Source organism: Balaenoptera acutorostrata, chromosome 15 (genome assembly GCF_949987535.1).
Source record: "Balaenoptera acutorostrata chromosome 15, mBalAcu1.1, whole genome shotgun sequence".
In the NCBI taxonomy this organism is placed as follows: Eukaryota; Metazoa; Chordata; class Mammalia; order Artiodactyla; family Balaenopteridae; genus Balaenoptera; species Balaenoptera acutorostrata.
The window spans coordinates 31,879,002-31,901,474 of NC_080078.1; the positions used below are offsets into that span (position 1 = coordinate 31,879,002).

At 53.2% G+C, this 22,473-nt stretch overlaps 1 protein-coding gene across 5 annotated transcripts; it reads right to left on the reverse strand.

Annotated features, from left to right (window-relative positions):
• Positions 1 to 164: 164 nt before the first annotated feature.
• On the reverse strand, positions 165 to 17,782 carry METTL22 (methyltransferase 22, Kin17 lysine). 5 transcript variants are annotated; one of them, XM_057529823.1, is made up of 13 exons: positions 17,652 to 17,749; positions 16,937 to 17,078; positions 14,640 to 14,806; positions 12,955 to 13,046; positions 12,678 to 12,741; positions 8,661 to 8,701; positions 8,427 to 8,571; positions 5,512 to 5,583; positions 4,127 to 4,180; positions 3,055 to 3,135; positions 2,772 to 2,874; positions 1,518 to 1,686; positions 165 to 275 (listed from the first exon to the last, which is right to left on the reverse strand). In XM_057529823.1, exons 3-13 carry the CDS (start codon positions 14,743 to 14,745, stop codon positions 210 to 212), a joined length of 993 nt encoding a protein of 330 aa, XP_057385806.1. In that variant the 5' UTR covers positions 14,746 to 14,806; positions 16,937 to 17,078; positions 17,652 to 17,749; the 3' UTR covers positions 165 to 209. The 5 variants fall into 5 exon arrangements, with proteins under 5 accessions (XP_057385806.1, XP_057385804.1, XP_057385802.1 ...); XM_057529821.1 differs by having other exon boundaries at positions 12,678 to 13,046; positions 17,648 to 17,781; XM_057529819.1 differs by having other exon boundaries at positions 12,678 to 13,046.
• Between the last annotated feature and the right edge of the window lie 4,691 nt (positions 17,783 to 22,473).

Here is a 22,473-nt window from a genome sequence, read left to right on the forward strand (position 1 = left end):
TGCAACACCTACTCCAAGCCGGCAGCACAAAAACCACATGCGACCAAATGGACTCCCAGCCTAGGGCAGTAACGTTCTCTGGCTGCTGCTGGGAAGCAGAAAACCGTATTGGGTCACACAAGGCCCACTTGCCGTATTTTTTAAACAATAAAATCTCAAGCACATTACTTTGTGAGCTTTCAATTTTATTAGAAACATCACAAGGACAGTCAAGAAGCTGTGTCTGCAGACACGACGGGTTCTGTTACTGGTTCCACAAAGACCTTCCAGAGCTCCTGCAGCAAAGAGAGAGAGGGGGAGATTCCGAGATGTGCAAATGAGACTTCACAATTTCATAAAGGGACGTAATCAGCAAAAGAGAAGCCCCGAACAAGACGCGAAAAACGGGCAGCGTGAAAGCTACTGCAAGAGCAGGGAGCCTCCTCTGGTGCTTTGTTGCTTGGGGCTGTTCCGTGGAGGAGGAGCTGGATGCTGAGTCCTGGCTCTGATCTGAGAGGCATGAGGCTGCCACACTGTCAAAGGGACCAGAATGGCCACAAGTCGCACACCTTCTCCATTCTGGGAGCCGTGGAGCACGGCTGCTGGATTTTGTGAGGAGCTGATTTCTTGGCTGCGTGATGCTCCTCTGAATGCTGGCAGGTGGAGAAGGTACAAAACACGCCAAGTGCTTAGTGGGAGCCTGGCACCCTCACTGGCAGGAGGGGCCTGGGAGGCTCAGAGGCCGCGGAGCGACGAAGGGAAGGCCCTCCGCGCACATGGAACGGCACACACGAACGAACGCAAGGCCGCGCTTGCTGGCGGGAGGGACCGGAGGGCGAGCTGAGCAGGCCCCTCCTCCTAAGAGCCAGGCCGGGTCTCCAAAGACCCAGACAAAGGGCAGCTGCAGACGAGAGGCCAAGAGAACGAAAGACCTTGGGACTCATACGAATCCAGCTCCTAGGAAGTTTAAGGGATTTTAAAGGGTCTTCTGACTTTCCAGATTCCCCCCTAGTGCTGGTTTTAAAACTGTAATAGGAAGTGATTAACCCCAGCCCTGCCCTTTCCTGGCCGGGACACACCTTGTCTCTCGCTGAGACAGCCGGCACCTAGAGCATGTCATCGGGGTTACTGCTCAGAGGCCTATGTGATGGGACTCCACTTGCCCCGTCAGACGGGCCATCGGCCATCAGGCAAGCCCGCCTAGGCCACAAGGCCACACGCTTTCACAGTGAAGACGTGGCCGTCAGCACTGGGGCTCCTGCATCAAGATCTTCAGCCCAGTCAAGGGCAAACCAAACGCAACCTCCCCCCACCCCCGCTTCCCCTGGAGTCTGCACTGCCCGCGGCGAGAGGAAGTGCTCTAAGGCCAGGTGACCGCTGGCCAGGCAGGCCTTCCTGGACCTGGAGAGAGCCCAGCGTCGGGGGCAGTGGGGAGAGCGCGGGCCGGGCTGGACCTGGAGGCTGGCTCACGGCCTCCTCCAGCCGACAGCCTCACGCCAGAGCAAGCTGCTCTCGGGCGGGCGGGCGGGCGCACCTACCAGCTGCTGGATGCGCTCGTAGACCAAGAGCTGCGGGAAGGAGACGTCCACCGGCTCCACCGCGAAGCGCAGGCGCCCACCGGTCAGCCCCTCCAGTCGCCGCAGGCATGAGCGGAAGTGGTCGTAGGCCTCGCACGTGACGTCCAGGTGCCGCAGCGTGAAGTTCAGCCTGCGCACAAGCCGCAACACACACACTGCCTGTCACCACCAGAGGCTCTGCTGCTCCCTCCCGTCACAGCGCTGGATTTTAACTGAGCGCCTCCTGCGTGCTGGGCGCCAGTGCGCGGCCTTCCAGCATCTGCAGGAGAGCCTGGGAGGTGGGGCCCGCTATGGCCTCCGCTCAGGTGGGGACTGGGGCTCAGAGAGGGGGAGGCACGTGCCCAAGATCACACCGGAGTGATCGGGTCCACACGTTGCCACTGGTCACGTGGACCCTGAAGGGGGTCCTGGATGTCATCGGTGTAAACAATGCTGCAACAGATGTGTCCATCTGGATGGCTCTGTGCACGGCTGGGATCGCTTCCTCAGGGCCGTTCCAGATGCTGAACTGCTGGGTCAATCAGTGTGTTCGCGTGTGTAAAACAGATAGCTAGTGGGAACCTGCTGTACAGCACAGGGAGCTCAGCTCGGTGCTCTGTGACGACCTAGATGGATGGGATGCGGGGGTGGGAGGGAGGTCCAAGAGGGAGGGGATACATGTATACACGTAGCTGATTCACTTTGCTGTACAGCAGAAACTAATGCAACGTTGTAAAGCAATTATACTCCAAGAAAAAAAATCAGTGTGTTTGGTTTTATGGCTTTTGCTATATACTCTAAATTGCCTTCAGAAAAGCTGTGGGCTATCACAAGAATTAGAGGAAAATGTGTGTAGCGGGCCCAGCACCGAGTCTATCACAACACGGTCACTCCATCAACAAGAGCCCTAACGTTTCAGGACATCGGGGCGGAAACGCCCTGGAGGGGCTCTGACTGTGTCAGGGCAAGGGCAGAGGCCCGGGGTGCAGAGTGGACATGCGTCTGGGCTCTGGCACGCTCACTGCCCAGCCGCGGCCTGGACGGGTCCCTGACGCCTCAGCCCTCCTCTCGTCGGCTGTGCGATGGGGATGGCAGTGCCTGCACATGGGGTTGGTGAGCCGATTAAACGAGGCCACGTGTGTAAAGGCCCGGCAGGCCCGGCCACGGCAGGTGCTGGATGAGCAAGCGATGAGGACGCATCTGGAAGGTGAGAGGCTGGCCCCGCGAGGCGCTCACCTCTTTTCCACAGAGAGGATGGCGGTGGAGGCGTTCTTCAACTTGTGAGCCAGCCGGCACAGTGTTTTAAACAGAGCGTCAGTTAGGTCATCGTCGTAAAACACTGTGGGGAAGAAAACAGGCAACTATCAGAGAAGATGATTCCTCCGCGGGCCCCATGGACGGAATCTTTGATAAGCATGAACAGCCACAGAGCTCAGAACGACAGCGGCACGGAGCCGTGGTGGGAGCCGGCCCGTGACGACACGCGGTGACACCGGCTGTGCCGCGGAGGCGCCCTCACCTTCGGCCGCGAGCAGGATGGTGGTGTGGCCGTACAGGTCGGAGATGTCCTCCTCCGACCAGCTGAAGGGGACCTCGGGATCTGTGAAAGGGGAAGGACACCTTGGGCTCAGCCCTTTCTCTGCAGGCCACCAGCTCTCACCGAGACAGCCCGAAAGAAGCTTCAGGAGAAGAAATGGGGTCGGGTAACCTCGGTGCAGTGGGTGCCACCTGGCAGCCCCGAATCCCAGCGCCTCCGCCACCCACGTGGAAAACTTCAGGGCAGAAGGTGCCCTTTCTGCCAGGGCGGCTACCTTATCCATGCGGGCCTGACCTGCTGACTCGGCCAGTAGCCTGTGCAGAAAACGATCTACACCTCCGTCCATGGCATTCCTGTCCCCGTGGACTTGCTGTGTGACCCCAAGAAAGGTGCTTCACCTCTCTGGGCTGCAGCGTTTGCACTAAAATGGGCATAACAATGCTTCCCTCACAGGACTGTCGGGGAGACCAAAGGACCTCAAGTGTGCTAGGTGCTTGCTAGGTGACAAGCACTCAACAAGCAATGATTTTCCTCACCTGACATCTGACAGGGAAAAGAAAAGTTCTTGTACAAAGAAAGAGCAAAGGTGCAAGTCTGAAACAGTCTGCATAAGAAATTTAGAAATCTCCCCCACCCAGCAGCCCCTGAACCCCTGGGGAGTCCCCTGCTGTAGGCAGAGGATGGGTGCTAAGCGGGAGGCTGCTTCCTGGCAGGCAAACGGTCTAGGCCCTGCAGTCCCAGACTTGGGTTCACACCCTGACCTGCCAGGTACTCGTGACCCTGGGCAGGCACTGAACCTCTCTGAGCATCAGTCCTCCCCGGAATTAGGGACTATAGGACCGACAGTGATACTGTGAGTCTGAATGACAGAATGAGGGTAGGGTGCCTGGCATGCAGCACCAAGAATGACATGCAGCACCGAGAATGGCAGCTGTCACTCATCAGCCAACGGAGCTAGGACTCTGCTGGGCGGTCAAGGCCACAGGGCTGATGGCCTGGGGGCAGCACAAGGAACCACTGAATCAAGTGGGACACGAGAGAGGAGGCCACGCACCTGTGCACAGGTCGTCTTTCAGCCAGTCCAGTTCCTTGACCTTAATCACACCGCCTGCGAAACAAACACAAGCGGAACTCCCCAAACTCTGAACACAGTTAGGAAAGAAGATAAAACTTCCCACTACACACCAAGACCCATCCATCCCACATTTTTTGAGTGCTAAGCATCAGGCCCGGTGTCGGCCCAGGGAGCAGAGATTCATGCGGTACGTCCCCGTCCGAGGACACCGGCAGGGAGCAGACACTGATAGGAAAAGGATGAGCCAGGTGCACGGGAGGAGAGGGCTCTCGTGTCGATGCGGGTCAGGGAAGGCTTTGAGGAGAAGGCACTTCACACCTGCTCCTTCCTTGCAGGCCTGCCGACGGCCTGCTGTGCCCTGGGCATTCAACAAACGTGACACAGGGGATCAGACAGGGCCCTGCCCTCACGGAGCGTGTGGTCTAGTGGGGCGGCAGATGCCAATCAAGTAGTCCCACAAACAAATGTCAAAATACCATGGTTCAAGGTGTAAGGAGAGTCTGTAAGGGAACTGTGATCTTGCCTGGAGGTCTGAGCACGATCAGGAACAGACAGGAGGAAGAGGGGGCGGAAACAGGCAGGAGGAGAGAGCAGAGCAAAGGCCCCAGGGGATGGAGCCTCCAGCAAGGCCAGGATGGCTCGAGCGGAGGGAGCCGCTGTGGGGAAGGGGCTGCCGACGGGCAAGGGCCAGGCCCCACAGGGTCCGGACAAGCCAAGGAGTTGGGTCTCTACTCCGAGAGCAATGAGAAACCTCGGAGGGGTCTGAAGCCCATGGGGCCAGATGAGTTGGAGTTGGAAGTGCCCCAGCTCGCTCGGGGCAGGAGGCCTGGGCAGGCAGCTTCTCCGTCACGGCAGCTTACTCCTGCGGCGGGGCAGGAATCTGATGGTCAGGCTGACGGGGCGGGGGCACTCTGGGCAGAGGGAAGGGCATGTGAAGGGAGCCCGTGGCTCGCTGGATGCAGGGCTGGACAGCGGGGCTGCCAGGACAGGAGACAGGAAAAGCCGGCCAGGGCCAGACCAGGAGGTCCGGAGCCAGAGGAAGAGCTCAGACTGCATCTTAGAAAGGTCACTCTGGATGCTTGGGCAGGTCAGACAGGAGCTGGGGAGACCAGGTAGGGCCCTGCCACCTGCAGGGAGGAAAGAGCTGAGGCAGGACGGGGCTGTGGGCGTGGGAAGAGATGAGGCGAGGACAGAGCCGTCAAGCACCTGAAGTGACGCGAAGCCGAGACGTCCGCTCCTTCCACTCGCTGGGGTGTCTAGGGATGCAGGGAGAACCCCGCCTCCCAGTGTCGTGGTTCTGGGTGTCTGTCCCACCTGCAAAACAGGGACACCTCCCTCCCAGGAGGGGACCTGCTGGGCCTCACCTCCAGTGGCAGTCAGGTGGCTGTTAAGGGCAATGTTTCGCTGGCACATGGCCAAGAGATCTGCACCGACATCTGGAAGGACAGAAGGGCAAGCCATAAGGTGCCAGTCGTGACGACACTTTTATCTCTGTGCTTCTGCCTGGAGAGAGCTGGTACCAACAGCACGGCTGCAGAAACGTGCAAAATTGAAATGAAAGTTTCTCCTGTGTGTTTTACACTAAAAAGAAATATGTTCACCTTAAGGCTCTTTCTAATGATCTCTGCCTTAAATCAGAGAAGACTGTCCTTGTGGGGACAGACTCTGCATTCCAGGGAAGGGTGAGAACTCCCAGCATCTTTAGAGCACATGACACATGCACACACTTCCCGAATCCATCCTCCATATTTCTAATGACCCTGAGCTGGTGTCACGGTCCCCTGTCACAGGCGAAGTGGCTCAGGCAGTCACGTGGCTGGGCAGAGCCAGGGCTGGGATTTGAACCCAGGTGTCTCTGACTCCAACAAGGCTTGCTCTTTGAAACCCCAGAAAACTGACCGGAGCCAGGAGGGCGTTTGGATGTGATCGGTGGAGACAGAGCACATTCAGGCAGGCTGGAGGCAGGCACCCTGGTGCCTGACTCATTGTCCTGACATCACGTCTCCCGAGCCACCTGCTGCTCTGATGAGATGGGGGTTCCTGTCACTTGAGCAGACCTGAGTTGTAGCACAGTGTATCCTTGACGGCAGTGGAGGCAGTGCTTTGCCAAAATTAACTTCCCATTAGGAGAGCGTGCATGTGGAGGGTACAGGGGGTCTTGTGAATGGCATTCGCCCGCCCACTGCAGACCTCCCGGGACCGGACCATCGTTTCCACCCCAGGGACCATGCAGAGCCGGGGGTGTGTGTGTGTGTGGGCCTCTCTGCTCACCGAAGGGCCACACCTGTCCCTTCTCCTGGGCCACTGGGTAAAGAGAATACTGATGTATGTGCCTGACAACACAGGACTGGGTCAGCAGTTTTTAAGCCTTTATGGTACTTTTTGTCAAAACAGATCTTGTGTGGGATTCTAACATGCCAAGCACATATGAGAGGAGCAGCGATGGCTGAGCGGGGGTGGGAGACCCAGAGCCCTGGGGCTGCCCCCGCCCTCCACCCCTTGGCCAGCCCCCGAGGGAGCCCACAGAACCCTGCTCCACAGAAAACAGCCTGAGCCCCCCACATGATGAGAGGCACCATGCTGTGAGCCAGCGGCCATGTATGTGACCCTCGCCCAGCCACCTGACCTCAGTCTTACCCTGCCCACGTGGATGGAGGGGATGGTGACAGGCTCCCCGGTGAATGCCCAGGGTCACTGTGAGGTTAAAGGCGCTGATGCTCATGAAAAGGCTCTACTAACTGGAAATGTGCTGCCAGGATGCAAGCTCTCTTCCTCTCCAGTAAATCTCTCTCAAGGGTAAGATAACTTGATTAGATGCTGTTGTGAGGCGCTAGGCACAAGCACAGCCCTGGGGTGTTGCTTTAAGTCTTGACTCTTGAGAAGTTCACTGGCGATTTACACTGAATTGTCAAGGAGAAGTAAACGGGGTGGCTTACACAGGGTATCTGAGAAGTACACCCGACTCCCAGGCCCCCCCTAGCTTCCCCTTTCCTAGCTCAGAAACAAAAGACGTGCGCCACGAAAATGTCAAGGAATCGACGAAATGCAAAGCACGTCAGCAGCACCACTTCCTGCCTAGCAGATATTGAAGATTTAAAACATTAATGACACCAACAATAATTACCTGATAAGATACTATTACACTTTCTTATAAACTAGTATACTCTCCCTAAAAAAGCACGTCGGCAAATCTGGAGTGTAACTGACAGTACTGCACTGTGTCAATTTGCTGGTGTGATCCCCAAACTATGGTACAGAAGATGTTACCACTGGGGGAGCTGGGTGAAGGGTACATGGCACTTTCTATACTATTTTGGCAACTTCTATGTGAACCTAATATTATTTCAAAATAAAAAATTTAAAAAGCAATCATTTGGCCATAAGTATCAAAAGCTTAAGAAAGGTCCCACCTACTTCGAGGAATCTAGTTTAAGGATTAGCAGACAATGATGCACAAAGGTATTTGTTGCAGTGCAATAGACAAATGCAAACAAAACAAAACACAACATGAAAACAGCCAAAATGTCCAGTAATATAAGAATGGTTAAAAAAAAAAAGGGGGACGAATTATTACCTGGTCATTAAAAGTCATTTATAAGTAATTTTTAATGACAGTGCAAAACGCTTTTTCCCTTTTTCGACATTTTTGGCAGGATACAGCACTGAATATATACAGTTTGATTTCAGCTATTGTTTGGGACTAGGTACACACAAAGGAAAAGGAAAAAAACTTGTAAAAAGTATATATACGAACATTAAAAAATAGATTCTAAAGCTCCCTGAGTACAGCGACTTGATCTGTTTCATTCACTCCTGGGTCTCCCGCACCTGGAACTGTGTCTGGCATGCAGTGGGCATGCAATGAACTGCATATTGTTGAATTTATCTGGGGAATGTAAAATTATGAGGAAATGTTATTTGCTGTTCTACAAATTTTCCACAGAGAGTAGGCAAGATTTCCATAATCAGAAAAAAATAAGGCGCTTGTTTTTAAGCCGTATGCAAGGCATATTCCTCATGGTTTTCTGAGATGTTCACTCTTTTGAGGGGGTGTGAACAGAGGCACCAGCAGAACCACTGGTCCTGCACCCGCCGGCCCTGCTGGGTCATCCTCACGCTGCTGAGAAAACAACGAAGGGTGGAGAAAACCAGTGCAAGAGGAGGGCAAAGTCAAGAGCAGCCAAGGTCCAGGGTCCAGTCTCCCCCCTCACTTTTCATCTAGTCAGCACGCGCTCCGTGAAGAGCCCACTCCCCCTCAGCCTGAGACGGCGGGCGTTACCTGTACAGTAGACGGTCTGCGCCACGGTGGCCGCGAGGATGCTGGCCAGCCCGGTGCCCGCCCCGAGCTCCAGCACTGTGCGACCCCGGAAGAGGTCCCGCTGGGACAGGATGTAGTCCGCCAGGAGCAGGGCGCCCCGCCACACCTGGAGGGGGAGAGGGACCAGGAACAAAGGTGGCCTGCGGCTCCCGAGAGACCCTTCAGGGCCGTGGGAAGCGGACGGGACCTACCCACCTGCTTGCCAACATCCTCCAGGGGGGTGGCCATGGTGTGCTCTGGACAGGATGGAAACCGAGAGAGAAAGGGCCACCGTGAAAATGGGGATGGAAAGAACACAGACAGACGGGGTGCGGGGGAGGCAGCAGAAACACAGACCAGGCTACAGTCAGGAGGGTGCGTGTGAGCGTCACTCTCATTCAGATCCCTGGGTCTCTCTGCCCGCAGCCCGGAGACTCGGGTCACAGGAGGACTTGGCCCAACTTAATCAAACACACACACCCCACACTCCACTTTTTTATGTTCAGTAAACGCACGTTACGATCATAATATATTTATGTTCTTTTGATCAACTGTATGGGAATAATAATCACAACTCATTCCAAAATATTTTCTTACGCTCAGAACCACACTAGAAAGTTAACAAAATAAGTTTCAGATTATATCCTTTTTAGATGAAAAATAAGTATGTTAGGAAGTATTCTCAAGCACAAAATACATTAGGACAAAATCTGGTGCTGGTTGTTGGGGGGAGGTGGAGAACAGAACTATGAGATCAAGGAGAAAAGGGAATGAGGGCAAATGTTTTTCCTGTTAAATAAGAACCGGCTCTCGTATCTTTAAGCAAGATGGTGACGGCCATCAAAGCACCACGACACACGCACGGCAGGGAAGCTTCACAGGCTTGTCAGACTAGTTCACATCAAAGCCCAGGCTCACATCAAACCAGGAGCAGGGAGTGAGGTGGGGGGGACAGCAAGGCTGAAGGGGTGTGTGTGTGTCTGTGTGAGTAACTGTGCATGTGCGTGAGAGAAGAGGCCTCCTCGCTTTCCAGCCCTGCTCTGGACCCTCAGCGTCAGCTCCCCCCATCCCGCCCACCCCTCTTCCCCAGTCTCTGCAGCCCACGGCGCACTGTCCCTGGCCCACTGGCCCCTGGCTGGGGCTCGCGTCTCCCCTCCTCCCATCTTTCTTTGTCTCCTTCCAGTTTGCCTGGCTGAGCCAGGGGCACCCTCCCACGGGGATCTCGGTCATCTACGCCTGGTCTTTTCTCCGAGGGGGCCCGTGGACTTAAGTTTTGCCTCCAGCTGCATTTAAGGGGTGTCAGCCTCCCTTGAGTGAGAACATGGGCTGAGCTCGGGAAGACCTGCGTGTGACCCAGGCTCAGTCACGCAGTCTGGCCGGTGGCGTGAGTCACTGAACTTCTCAGCACCAGAGCCACAGTTTGCTCCTTTACAAGATACAGAAGTAACATCACCTCATTCATGGGCTCAATCGCCTCCCTAACCAGGGTCAAGGGCAGGGAGCTCCTGCCCCAGGGGAAAGTCACACTTTATATTTAAACAATTCCAGTGGCGTCTTAAGAACATAAAAGCCCAGCCTGAGGAACACACGAGAAACTCCAGGGTTAGCAAATGGGGTTAGACAGACAGTCTTAGTATCTGAGCTGTACCCTGCCCCTACCAGGACGGTCTCTAGACCTGCAGGAACCCAGACTCTCCTCCTCAGCCCATCTCCCTCCTCCACACTCAGATCAGTCCCCTGGAATGAAAGCTGACAGCAGCTCACGTTTCTTGAGCACCTACTATGCACCAAGCACTGTGTTAAGAACTCTACATGTGCCATCTCTCTCAGTTCCTCACAACCAGAGGAGATTACACCCATTTTACTAACAAGAAAACTGAACTCTGAGAGGTTAAAGTACTTGCCCAAGTCACAGGCCAATGGAAAAGGCACGTGACTCGGGATCCGACAGCCCAAGTTCTAGCCTTGCCTGAGTTCTCTTTGCGTCCCAGTTTATCTATAAAATGGGGAAAATGATCATAATGTACTTTGAACCTTGGGTCTGTGGATTCCTAGCAGGTCCGTGGATAAACTTTAGATTTTTGACAACCCCCTGAAGTAGCCTGGAAAACACATTCTCCTCCCGCTAAGGGAATTTGATTTTAATCAGTTTCTCAAATGGGCCTATAATCTTAAAAAAAGGCTTGGCTTACAAATGGGAGGAACAGGATAGCCAGGGGAGGGACACCTGCTTAGCACCTGCTCTGCACCAGGTCCCACAGGAGCACTTACTGGGCAGTATTTATGAAATCACCACCAAAACCCAGGGAGGGCAGCTTCCCCAACCCCTTTCATAGGTCCAAAAACTTGAGGCTCTGGGTGGGCAGGATACTTGTCCGGGGTCCCCTGGCTTGTGAGGGGTGGAGGAGCTCTATAGGATCCTAAGACCAGGACCCCTTCCCTTGTGTCACATTTTACAGATGTGAGTGTACAGCTGTGGATGGAATAATTAGGAGTTACTGCTTAAGCTCAGGTATTAAATGACCTTTCTATTCTCCTCCCTCAGGGCAAGTAGGGACCAAGTGACAGTGAGCTGAAAAGGAGGGTGAACTTCCAGGCGCTGTGAGACGGGGCTTCACAGCCAGGCGGAGCTGGCGGCACACTGACCCTACCCTGCCCTGTGGGACTTTGCTCTCAGCTTGCAGGATGGGAACCTCCCGGAAAATTAAACATGTGCCCTGGAGGCCAAACAGCTCGCTGGGAAGTCTGCTGCTCCCCTCCACAGGGAGGCCAGTTAAGTGAGGGCTGAGGGAAAGGAGCAGTCATCGACCCCCAAGAATAAAACTTTCCAATGTTCTGATCACGTGACATGGGTAAGAAACATGGGCTGTGGTGTCAAGACGGACCTGAGTGTGAGTCAAGGCTCTGCCACTGACTAGCTGTGTGATCTTGGGCAAGTTCCTCAACCTCTCTGAGCCTCAGTTCCCTCCTCTGTGACATGGGAATACTCATCCCTGGAAAGGCCATGAGGACCAGAGGTAATCCACAGAAAACAGAGTAGGGCCCCCACCAGGGTGGTCTAGAACCAGCCTGCTTGGTACCCAGCAGGCACTCGGTAACCACCTGCTGAACGGATGACCGCATGGCTATCAGAGCTGCTGTTCCGTCTGCGTTTCTGAGAGCGCCCAGTGGACCCCATGTGCGCAACCCAGGCCTTTACCTGGGACCTCAGGCACCATCCAGGACCCTGCATCTCAGTGAACAGACTCACATCAGAGCAGTGCTGGGGATGGCCAGAGCCCTGGCTGTGGAGATGGATCAGGCTGATTCAGAACCTTCCTCCCTGCCCCCGAACTGCACAGCCTTGGGCTCGTCACTTCCTCATTTGTAGGACCCCTCAGAGAGGCTGAGAAGACTATGTATGTGAGGTGATGAAGGTAAACATCAAAGCACAGCAGGTGCCTCATCGTCGCTGGCTTCCTGCCCCTACAAGGACAAGGACGCTCTGGGCCCTGCCTGAGTGCCTGCTGAAACCTCCTTCCACCCCACCTCTCCTGTCACTGCATCCCTGCCTCCTCCCACCCCCCACGCCCCCAGCTTCTAGCTCCCAGCTCCCAGCCCATCTGCTGGGCCCACACACTCCTCCAGGTTAACTTTGGATCTCCCCCCCCCTCTGCCCTGCTCCAGCTCCAGAATCTGCCATGGCTCCCTGCTGCGGGCTCCTGCGGGCCAAATCTTCCACAAACAACCCCGACCCACACCCTGGCATGCTACGTAGGATCAGAGTACTGATGCAGGAGGCAGCAGCAGTGAAGCTTCTGGAGCAGGTGACGGCCAAGCTGGGGCTTGTACAATCAGGAATGTGTTAGGGAGCGAGCCCTCTGGGAAGGAGGCAGAAGCAGAGGTGCGCAGGGAGAACGCGCACGGAGGGTGAGTGGGTGAGGGTGGTGTGAGTTGAGGCCGGAGAGGAGGGCAGAGCCACCTCACACAGGGGCCCCGGCGCTCTGCTGAGCATGTGAACTGTGTCCTGAGGGCAATGGGGAGCCACCGAAGAGTCTGGAGCAGGAGGGTGACCCGACAGCACTTGGGCAAGCTCCCCTGCTGACAGCGGCACTACTGGCGCCCAGTGTCTGGACGCCGGTTCTGCTAACCTGTCCTGCCCTGAGATGCCTGGACGGGCCCACGCTCAGCAGCCTTGTGCCCCGATTGACGCTGTGGCGCTGCCTGGCGGCAGGTGAGCAGCCCTTTATTTACCTATTTTGATGACATCGTAGGGGCTACTCTCTTGTGCCTCGTCTCCCAGGACGTCATCTTCCTCCTGCGTTAGAATCATGGGATGTACCTTGTCTCTCGGAGGCCCCGAGGGCTTGGAGGGAGAGGCAGCCCGTGGTCTTCTCACAACGTCCAAGTCCCCATCCTCGTCCAGCTGAGCTGCCACCTCCTCCTGGCTGGTGGCATCAGCCCCAGCCTGGAGGGAGACCCCCTCACTGCTGCAGCCACTCGCCGGAGGGGACCTGGCAGGAGGAGTCACCTCTGCGGGATGGGCTCTGTGATTGCCACCCTCAGCCCCCGAGTCTGTCTGAGAGGCTTGGTTCCACAGAAGCTTGAACTGGGACAGGAAGACTGAAAGGCAAGACAAAACACAAAAGCAGAGTATTTCCAAACCGTCTCCTTTTCTAGTTCCCTTCCTCAATTTCCACCTGGGAAGAGTTTTAAAGGCCAGGTGAAAAAAAACAAAACAAAACAAAGGACAAGGACCTACTGTATAGCACAGGGAACTATATTCAATATCCGGTAAATAAACCATAATGGAAAAGAAAAAAAAAAGAAAGGCGAGGTGGAAATATCATAAAACCGGCAGAAAAGGTCTGTTTGATTTGGCTGTGATGCTGCAGCCTCCAGAGCAGCCCCCGTCGGATGAGCACCTACACTGCAGGCACTCGGCTCACAAGAGCTCATTTACCCTTTACAGTGGCTACGAAAGTGGCAGTGTCCCTCTATTTTATTTATTTTTTATTTAAAAATTTTTTTGGCTGCGCCACACGGCCTACAGGATTTTGGTTCCTGACCAGGGATGGGACCCACGCCCCCTGTAGTGGAAGCACGGTGTCTTAGCCACGAGACCACCAGGGAAGTCCCAGTGTCACTCTGTCTTACAGATGTGAAGGCTGGGGCTCAGAGGTTACGTGAGCTGACCAAGGTCACACAGCCGTGGGTGTGGCTGAGGCGGGATTCACACCCAGGCTACTCAACCCCTGCGCTTCTGCCCTCCTCACCGCACTGTTCAGCCTTAAGCTTGGAAGTGAGGACAAGGATACTGTGTCCCTCACCACCTGGTGGCCAGAAAGTCACTGGGACAGGCTTTGGTAAGAGCATGGGTGCCAGGAGAGTTGGGCTGGAGGCAGGGGGTGTCCTGGGCCAGAGTCCTCCACGCCCCCGACTGTCTGACCCTGGGGCAACTCGCTTATCTGTTCTGAGCCTCAGTTTCCTGAATCCAGGAATCCAAACTGGGACACGAGGGAAAGGGGAGTTATGAACTGCACCAGAACAAGCAAATACAACAGAGTGATCGGAGCTGGGGAAGGTGGCCAGGGAGGGAAGAACGTTCTAGGCAGAGCGAAAAGCAAGAGCAAAGGTGCTCAGAGAGGAAGGTACATGCAGTGTGTGAGGGGCGGAAAGGAGCAGACAGTGGCCGCTGAGCAGCGAGGGCGGGAGAGAGAAGTGTGGACACACGGGCAGGGGCTGGGTGGGGCTGGGCCTCGCAGGCCAAGGTGAGGGCTCTGATTGCCTTCTAAGAGCAAGGGAAGCCACTGGAGGGTCTAAATCAGGGCGGTGGTGTGATTTGCATTTTTCACAGGACCCCCTGGGCTGCTGGGGAGAGGAGTGAGGGAGTGTGTGCAGGAGAAAAAGCAGGGAGCCCTGGTGGGAGGAGTCAGCCGGGGGTAGGGGCAGTGGGCTGGGGGAGTCCCCGGGCCCCGACTCCCCCACTGGCCCGTGGGCTCCCCCAGGGCAGAGCTCGACTCATTCCCTCTGCGTTCCCGGCATCACGTCCAGGTCTGGCACAGAGCAGGTGCTCGGGAAAGCACAGGGGTTTGCTCAGTGAAACACGGGCACTTAAGAAGTGGTGTGAGGATAAGCTAAGTGATCCAGTCTTCCCAATCCTTTCTGTGAGAAAGCAGGAAACACAGTGGGCTCGCTGGGCTGCAGGGACCTTACCGGGCTGCCCCACGCCACTCAGCCGCACCATGAGGTGTCTCTGGTTTGGGGCGTGCAGGTGGACGTCTGACAGCACGGTGTCGCTTTTGAAGGCGATCTCGTCCATGGCGGGGGCGGGAGACGGCAACCATGGCCTGGGCTCCCCGCCAACCGTGGGACAGCAGCACCTGAGAGGCGAGAGCAAGTCCTCAGGACAGCAGGTCCCAGAGGGGAACAGTGTAAACGACCCCAGCCAGGCGGCAGAGAGCTCCCTTTTCAATCCTCTTAATTCTTCCTGAAGGAGAAAGTCTCAGAGCCTTGGCAAGGGAACAGAATCCAACTAGAACTGTTATTTTGTTTTGCACTGTGTTCATTTTCATAGTAATCGTTTATTTATGGCAAGAGATCTACATTTCCATTTATACTGATAAAGTTTTTCTTCCCTTTTTTATTTTTTCCATTTTTTTATTATGAAAATTTTCCAATAGCAAGTTGAGGGCATAGCATAATAAACAGCCATATACCCACTGCTTAGATTCCATGATCATTAATGCTTTTTCACATGATCAATCAATCCATCTATCTAGGTTTTTCTCCCCTGAACTGAGCACCTTCTAGACATCACACCATTTAACCCCTAAATAATTCTTCAGCGTCTGTCTCCTAAGAACATGCTCTTACATAACCATAAGACCATTAGCAGACCTAAAACAATGAACGATTCCCTTATACCATTTAAAACCCAGTTCATGGTCAATTTTCTCCATTTGACACCCAAATGTCTTTTGCAGCTAGTTTTTCCTAAACCAGTATTCAATCACAATTTATGCTTTGCGTTTAGAAGCTGTTTTCCCTATAACCTTTTTCTTCTAGAAGTTGGCCCCAGCTGCCCATATATCATTTGTTTTTAAACCTTCTTTTTAAATTAAAAAAAAAAAAGTGAGTGGATTTAAAGGAAAAGCAACTAAGGGAATCACTGTACAGGTGATACACAGATATGAAAAAATTATGAAGGCGACACAGCAATAACTAAAATTTGGAAAACCATGCTGGAGGCAAGGTGGTCAAAAACAGGAAGGCTTTCCCTCCATCCAAATATTCCACCTCATCAAAAAGCATTAAACAGCAGCAGCTGCGTGCAGACAGCGCCTTGAGCTGTGATGCTGGGCAGAGCAGGTATAAACCCAGTCTCCTACCTCCTTGCTACATGACCTTGAGAAAATGACTCCACCTCTCTGGACCCGTTTCTTCAGCTACATTCTCACCTTGCAGGGTTGGCGGTAGGTGGGGGTGTGGGGGGAGATATGTGGGGGGAGGGTGTTAAGTGCTGAGCAGAGTCTTTGGTCCGCAGCAATTGTTAATAAATCCTTGGTTTCAGATGTTTGACCCAAACCTGCCCACAATCCCTGACCTCCTACAGGAACTGTTCCTACCTGGGTAGGTGTGTGCACTACGTGTGTGCCCCACGCATGTCATGAGACCTCTCGGGCCTCCATTTCTTCAACTGGAAAATGGGATCGTCATAACCCAGGCTGTCCACAATCTGAGTCCACATAACTGGAGTGCCTACATTTAAGTACTTTCCATGGGGAAGCAAAAGTTGTACCAACACAAACATTTTTATAAAAGAGTCGCCCCTTGCTGGCTGGCTTTCCTATCTAACGCTATAAGGCAGCACAAAGCAAGTGGGTTGTGAAGTGAGGCTGTGAATCTGGCAAAGGGATGCAGGATTTCATGGTGTCAATGAAAGCAATGGAGAAGAAATGCTCGACCCTCAGGCAAAAGTCCTCAACCAATGAGGACTGGAAAAATTAGGATGGATCCAGGAAGAGGATCCAGTCTAAGTACAGCTTAGACCTACCATGACCAATCGTTTTAAAGACAGATCTGGCTCTCCTGGGACTGAAAAAGGTCCTGGGGGAAAATATTGCAACCGCATACCAAATACTCCTAAATACAGAGAAAAGCCAAACCCGTATTCTTAATTTCTAGTTGAAATTTCAATTTTAAAATCCAACCTGCACAGGTCTCCCAGGAAACGCACTCTACAATGGAGTACTAGGTTAAGTGGATTCCCTTTAAGGGGCTTTTCCTAGAACCAGATCTCTGGGAATGCAGAGGCACTTTGTACCTGTCTCAGGGTCTGTGTGAGGATTAAATGAGACAATGATCACTTTCAGGGTTCAGGACATAGTAAGTGCTCAATAAATGCCAATAGGAAATATTATCATTATAGTGGTGATAAGAATAATTATTAAATGATGTGCTGGAAGATGGAATAAGGCAATAGTTTCTCTATTTAGGAATAGCTGACTCACAGTCTCTGTCTGGGAATGCTGGGGCTGGATGGGCTTCAGTCCCCTCTTCTCACTGGGGAGGAGGGAAAGGACACCCCGACTGCAGATGGGACCTCTGCTTCCTCCTTCGGGCAGCTGACAAGTGTCCTTGGCTCCTCTAAGGCTGTGGGGGCCAGACGCAGACGCTGTCATCCTAACCCTGTCAGGAGTGCCCACTAAAAGCAGTTTGCTGGGATCTGGGGGTTGAAATGCCTCCCCGCCTCCCAGGCTTTCTCTCTGCCAGGTGTCATAAGGTCATCAACAATCAGGAAGTAGGCGCGATTCTGGAACCGAGGCCCGGGTCTGTGGGGCAAAGACTTGGCCCTGGCCGCGGCGCGGAGCCGTAGTCAGGGGCTCCAGGGTCCTCGGCCCTCGGGGCTCTTCGTTCTCTCTGTCTTGCCGCCTCCCTGAACTCCAACTGGCGAGCTAAGCATTGCCCTCTCAAACTGCAGTCACAGCTCGGGCATCACCCTCCCTTCCTAATCCAAAACCGAGGGGGCTGCGTGGACCCCGAACGGAAACCCAGAGGAAGGCATGGACTCCTTCTCCCAACACCCTAGCTTCGAAGGGGAAACTAAGGCTGAGTGGGGACTTAGGCTTCAGGCCCGTGGGAGTCCGCACTTCAAGGCCAGGCTCGGTGCCAGGAGGCTCCCTGCACCCTTCCGCGTGCCGCCGCCTCTCCCACGGGCTTACCCACCGCCGGCCGCTGCCTGAAGTCCCAACCGAGCCCCTCACCACTGGGACCACCACGGTGCGCAAGCCGCCGCCATTGCAGGCAGCCTGCACAAGCGCGGCCCCACCCCGTACGCGTGCGTCCCTCCTCGTCGCCCGTGACCACGCCTACCTGCCGAATCGCGCATGCGTGCCAGCCTCGCTGGCAGCCTGGTGCAGCTCTGAGGAGGTGAGTTTCGCACTTGCACAGGTTTGCTCGCACCTGCACAGGTTTGCTCTCACCTGCACAAGTTTGCTCTCACCTGCCCGGGTTTGATGGGGTGGCCGGCCTGGGTGGGACGGGTCTGTGAGAGGGGGGCCGTTAGGTCGCCCCAGGTCACCCAGCTAAGTGGCAAGGCTTGGATTCGAACCCGGGTAATAGGGCTCTAGAGCCTGTGCTGTTAACCAGCACACTAGCTATATATTAATTATCGTTATCCTTGCTCTTAGTACTCACTAACATAATAGCTGGTCCTCGTTTCATTCATTCATCCACTCGTCAAGTCTCCAACACCAGGCGAATGAAGAACCGCAGGTTAATTAGCGTCTAACAGGAAATGAAATCTGATACAACTGTTGCACTTCAAGTAAGCTTCCAAGCACATAGGACCACAGATGTAAAATGTGCACACATTTACATGCACATACGGAGGGTCAACATCAGTTTCATGGATAAAACATGAGGGGGTGGTTAATAGGGTGACCAAGCAACATAAATAAGTGTTTTTAAAGGAAACAGATTGTTTCCTGAACTCCCCAGGACAGTGCAGGGGGAGCCGGCTGGGCATCTTGGGACCCCGTTTTAGTCTTGGTTGGGTTGTTCCCAGGGGATGTCTGGGTGCTAGGAGGGTACCGAGGAAGGTGGTGTAGACACCTCTGGGTTTTTTGTCTAAAAGCTTGTGAGAATAAAGCAGGCAGAGCCATCTTTTAAAAACAAAAGTCAGATTACGTCCTTCCTCTGTTCAAACCCTCGGAGGCCCCCACCTTGGACAGAAGGAATTCAGTATTCTCACAGTCATCCCCTCCCCATCTCATACCCGACTCTGCTCCCTCCTATTCACCCGGGAGGCTTCTCTCCAGGACACACACCTGCCTTGTCCCATTCCCTCATCTCCTTCTGGCCTGTGCTGAGGCATCATCCTCTTCTCAGTGAGATCTTCCCAGACCATCCTATTTAAAATAACCACTTCTCGGGGAATTCCCTGGTGGTCTAGTGGTTTGGACTCTGCGCTTCCACTGCTGGGGGCCCAGGTTCGATCCCTGGTCAGGGAACGAAGATCCCGCGATCCCCAGGCCCTGGCCAAAAAAAAAAAAAAAAAAAAAGCCACCTCTCCCCACCGAGTCACTCCCTGGTGCATAGGAGCTGCTCAAAAAGTTCAATTTGTCGAATGAAAGAAGAAAGAGGAATGTGTGCTCACGGGGTGTGCAGAGAGGGTGGACAAAAGCAGACGTGATGTCACTGCCCATCTTTGGGCTGCCCGGATGTGTTAGGGAGCTGGACAGAGAGCTCCTGGGTGTCTGGGCAGCTCCTCATTGAGATGTTGAGGTAATTCACGTCATCCCAGGCTGCCTATCATCCTCAGCGTCAAGTTCGAACTCTCCACTTGGACCCTGTTAACCATTCCTCCCTGAGGCATGGACAGTATCCATTCTCCTCTCCTCCTATAGTTGTATAATATTTTTGCTGGGCACACACCTCCCTCAAATTAAAAACTATTTCCCAGCCTTCCTTGCAATAGCAAGGACATGGGGTTAAACTAAAGGGATTAAGCCAATGGGATGTAAGGGGAAGTGTTACGGAGCAGTTTCTGGGACCCTCCCTTAAGCAGGAAACTGGGGAGTCTTTGGTTCCTGATACTTTGTCCCTTCCATCATTCATGGGGCCCCAAACAGAGTGCTATGAGGGCCCTACACTAAGTTATGGCAGAGTGGCAAACCTACTTGGGGGTCACCTCCTCCAGGAAGCCTTCCCTGATTCCCCCTCCTCCAGCTCATGACAATGAGTCTCTGGGCCCCCCCAGTCCTCTCTACTGTCTCCATCAGAGCACCTGTGACTCCCCCACCAGGTTGTGAGTGCCTTGGAGGCAGGAGCAGCTGCTGGTTCCCATCAGCAACTTAGGCTGGATTTCTCCATATCCACAAAGGAAAAGAGAATAATGCGTGTAAAGCAGTTAGCATCATCTTTGGCATGCTGTGAGCACTCAAGAAATGACAAGAGCACCTATAAACTATTGCAGTTGACCCTTGAACAACATGGGTTTGAATTGCGCATCATGGGTCAATTTATAGGAGGATTTTTTCCACTAAATAGGTACTATGGTACTATACAATTTGCGGTTTGTTGAATCTGCAGGCTGTAAAGTTATATTTGGATTTTCTTTTTCAAATTATTTTCCCATTTAGGTTATTATAGAATATTGAGCAGAGTTCCCTGTGCTATACAGTAGGTCCTATATTTGGATTTTCAATTCTGCAGAGGGTCAGTGCCCCTAACCCCTGCGTTGTTCACAGGTCAACTATATTATTGCTTATACTAGTTCATTCAGGTGGTAAACGCCCCAGACATGTTGGAGGGGGTGGGCAGGTGGAGACCATTGTTCACCATTCGGCCAGGTCCTGCAAATGTGAATGATGGAACTGTATTAAGGTTCTTATGGCTGCTGTAACAAATTACCACAAGTTTGGTGGCTTAAAACAAAATGAATTTATTTTCTCACAGTCCTGGAGGTCAGAAGTTCAAAATCAAGGTGTCATCAGGGCTGGGTTCTCTCCAAAGGCGCTCAGGAAGGATCCTTCTGTATTAGCTTGAGCTGCTGTAACAAAATATCATAGATTGAGTGGCTTAAACAACTGAAATTTATTTTCTCACAGTTCTGGAGGCTGGAAGTCCAAGATCAAGGTGCCAGCATGGCCAGGTTGTGGTGAGGGGATCGCCCCTTGGGTTGCAGACAGCCACCTTCTCACTGTGTCCTCGCACGGCCTCTTCTCTGAGTACATGAATAGAGAGGGAGCAAGCTCTCTAGTGTCTCTTATAAGGACACTAATCCTATCAGATCAGGGCCCCGTCCTTATGACCTCAGTTAACCTTAATGACTTTCTTAGAGGCCCCATTTCCAAATACAGCCACACTAGGGGTTAGGGCTTCCATATATGAATTTGGGGGGACACATGCAGCCTGTAATACCTTTCTTGCCTTTCTCCTAGCTTCTGGTGACTCCCGGTGACCCCTAACTTGTAGATGAGTCACTCCAGTGACACATTTGCCTCCATCTTCACATGGCCATCTTCCCTCTGTGTCTATGTCCAAATCGCCTTCTCTTCTAAGGACACCAGTCATTGGATTAGGGCCCACCTAAACCAGTATGACCTCATCTTCACTTATTTACCCTGCAAAGACCCTATTTCCAAATAAGGTCACATTCACAGGTTTGGGACGTGAACACATCTTTTGGGGGAACATAATTTGACCCATAATAGAAAATATCTTAGAACGGATGCTCCAGACCTAGTTTTTCAGCCCCCAGCTGTGTGAGTCACCTCAGCTTTGGGGGTCCTCCTGGCTGAGACTCCCAGACATCGTAGTGCAGAGACAAGCCAGCCCCGCTGTGCTCGGTCCGAATTCCTGGCCCACAGAATCCATAAACATAACAAAAGTGTTATTATGGTCTATGCCACTAAATTTGGGGGTAGTTTGCAACACAGCAGTAGATGCTCAGAATAAGGGGGAAGGAAAGCTGCCCTTCTTCGCAGAGCTTTGCAGATTAGGGGGAGAGGGCCCCCCGCGTTCCTGAGTCTCAGTTACATACACAACCACCCCTGAGGCTCAGACAGGTGAGGTGCTTTGCTCAAAATGCCAGTTGCTGAGTGGTAGAGCTGGGATGCAGACTCAGGTCTCTGAAATGTCCCAGCGTTGGATGGGGCCTTAGAGTGAAAAGCCATTTCTAGCATCCCAGGCACGTCTTTTCCTTTGAGAGTCTCCCCCCAGGCTTGGCGATGCAAGGGTTACTGTGCTAAGTCCCATATGCTGGAGTGTACATCACCCCCACTGCCTGGGCTAATGACAAATCATGTATGCAACAGAGGAAAGCGGATGGCCTGCCAGATGTGTGATAAGAAACCAGCTTGCAGGAAATTGCTATCAGGTGATCATTATTAGCCCGGGTATTCAGAGCAGACCCGTTTCCAAAGGTCATGCGTTTACTAAATGCTTGATGCGTTTTCCCAATGGGCCCTGGAAGATTTTGTTCTCCTGGAGAGAAAGCTCTTCCCCTGGATCTGCTGAGAGCAGGTGATTATAATTCTACACCTCCCCCACCCCCGCATCTCACCAGCCTCTAACAGCAGCTGCTACAAATGCACAGTGATTGCCTTTCTGGTTCCTGGTACTGCATAGAGAGAAACCAAGCTGACCCTCGCGTGCAATGGAGGTGGGTTCAAATCCCAGCTCGGCCACTCAGTAATCATAATCACTCATTTGATGCGTGATTATGGAGAGCTTTTCACATGCTAGGTACTCCGGCAAGTTACTTTACCTTTTTGAAACTTAATTTTCTAATTTCTCGAGTACTGATAGTAATACCTACCTTGAAGCGTTGTTGTGAGAATGAGTGAAATAGAATGTGGAAAGTTCCAGGCACGACTTTCCTGCACTTCTTGAACTGATCTGAGCATATCTCTTGCATTTTAAAGAACGCACCAATTTCACTAATTTTACCAAGTCATATTGTTAGATTTAAAAAAAGCCAGTTAAGCCAGGTCACCTTCAAGGGGCCTGGAAGGAAGTGTTTGGCCTTTGTGATGGTGTCACG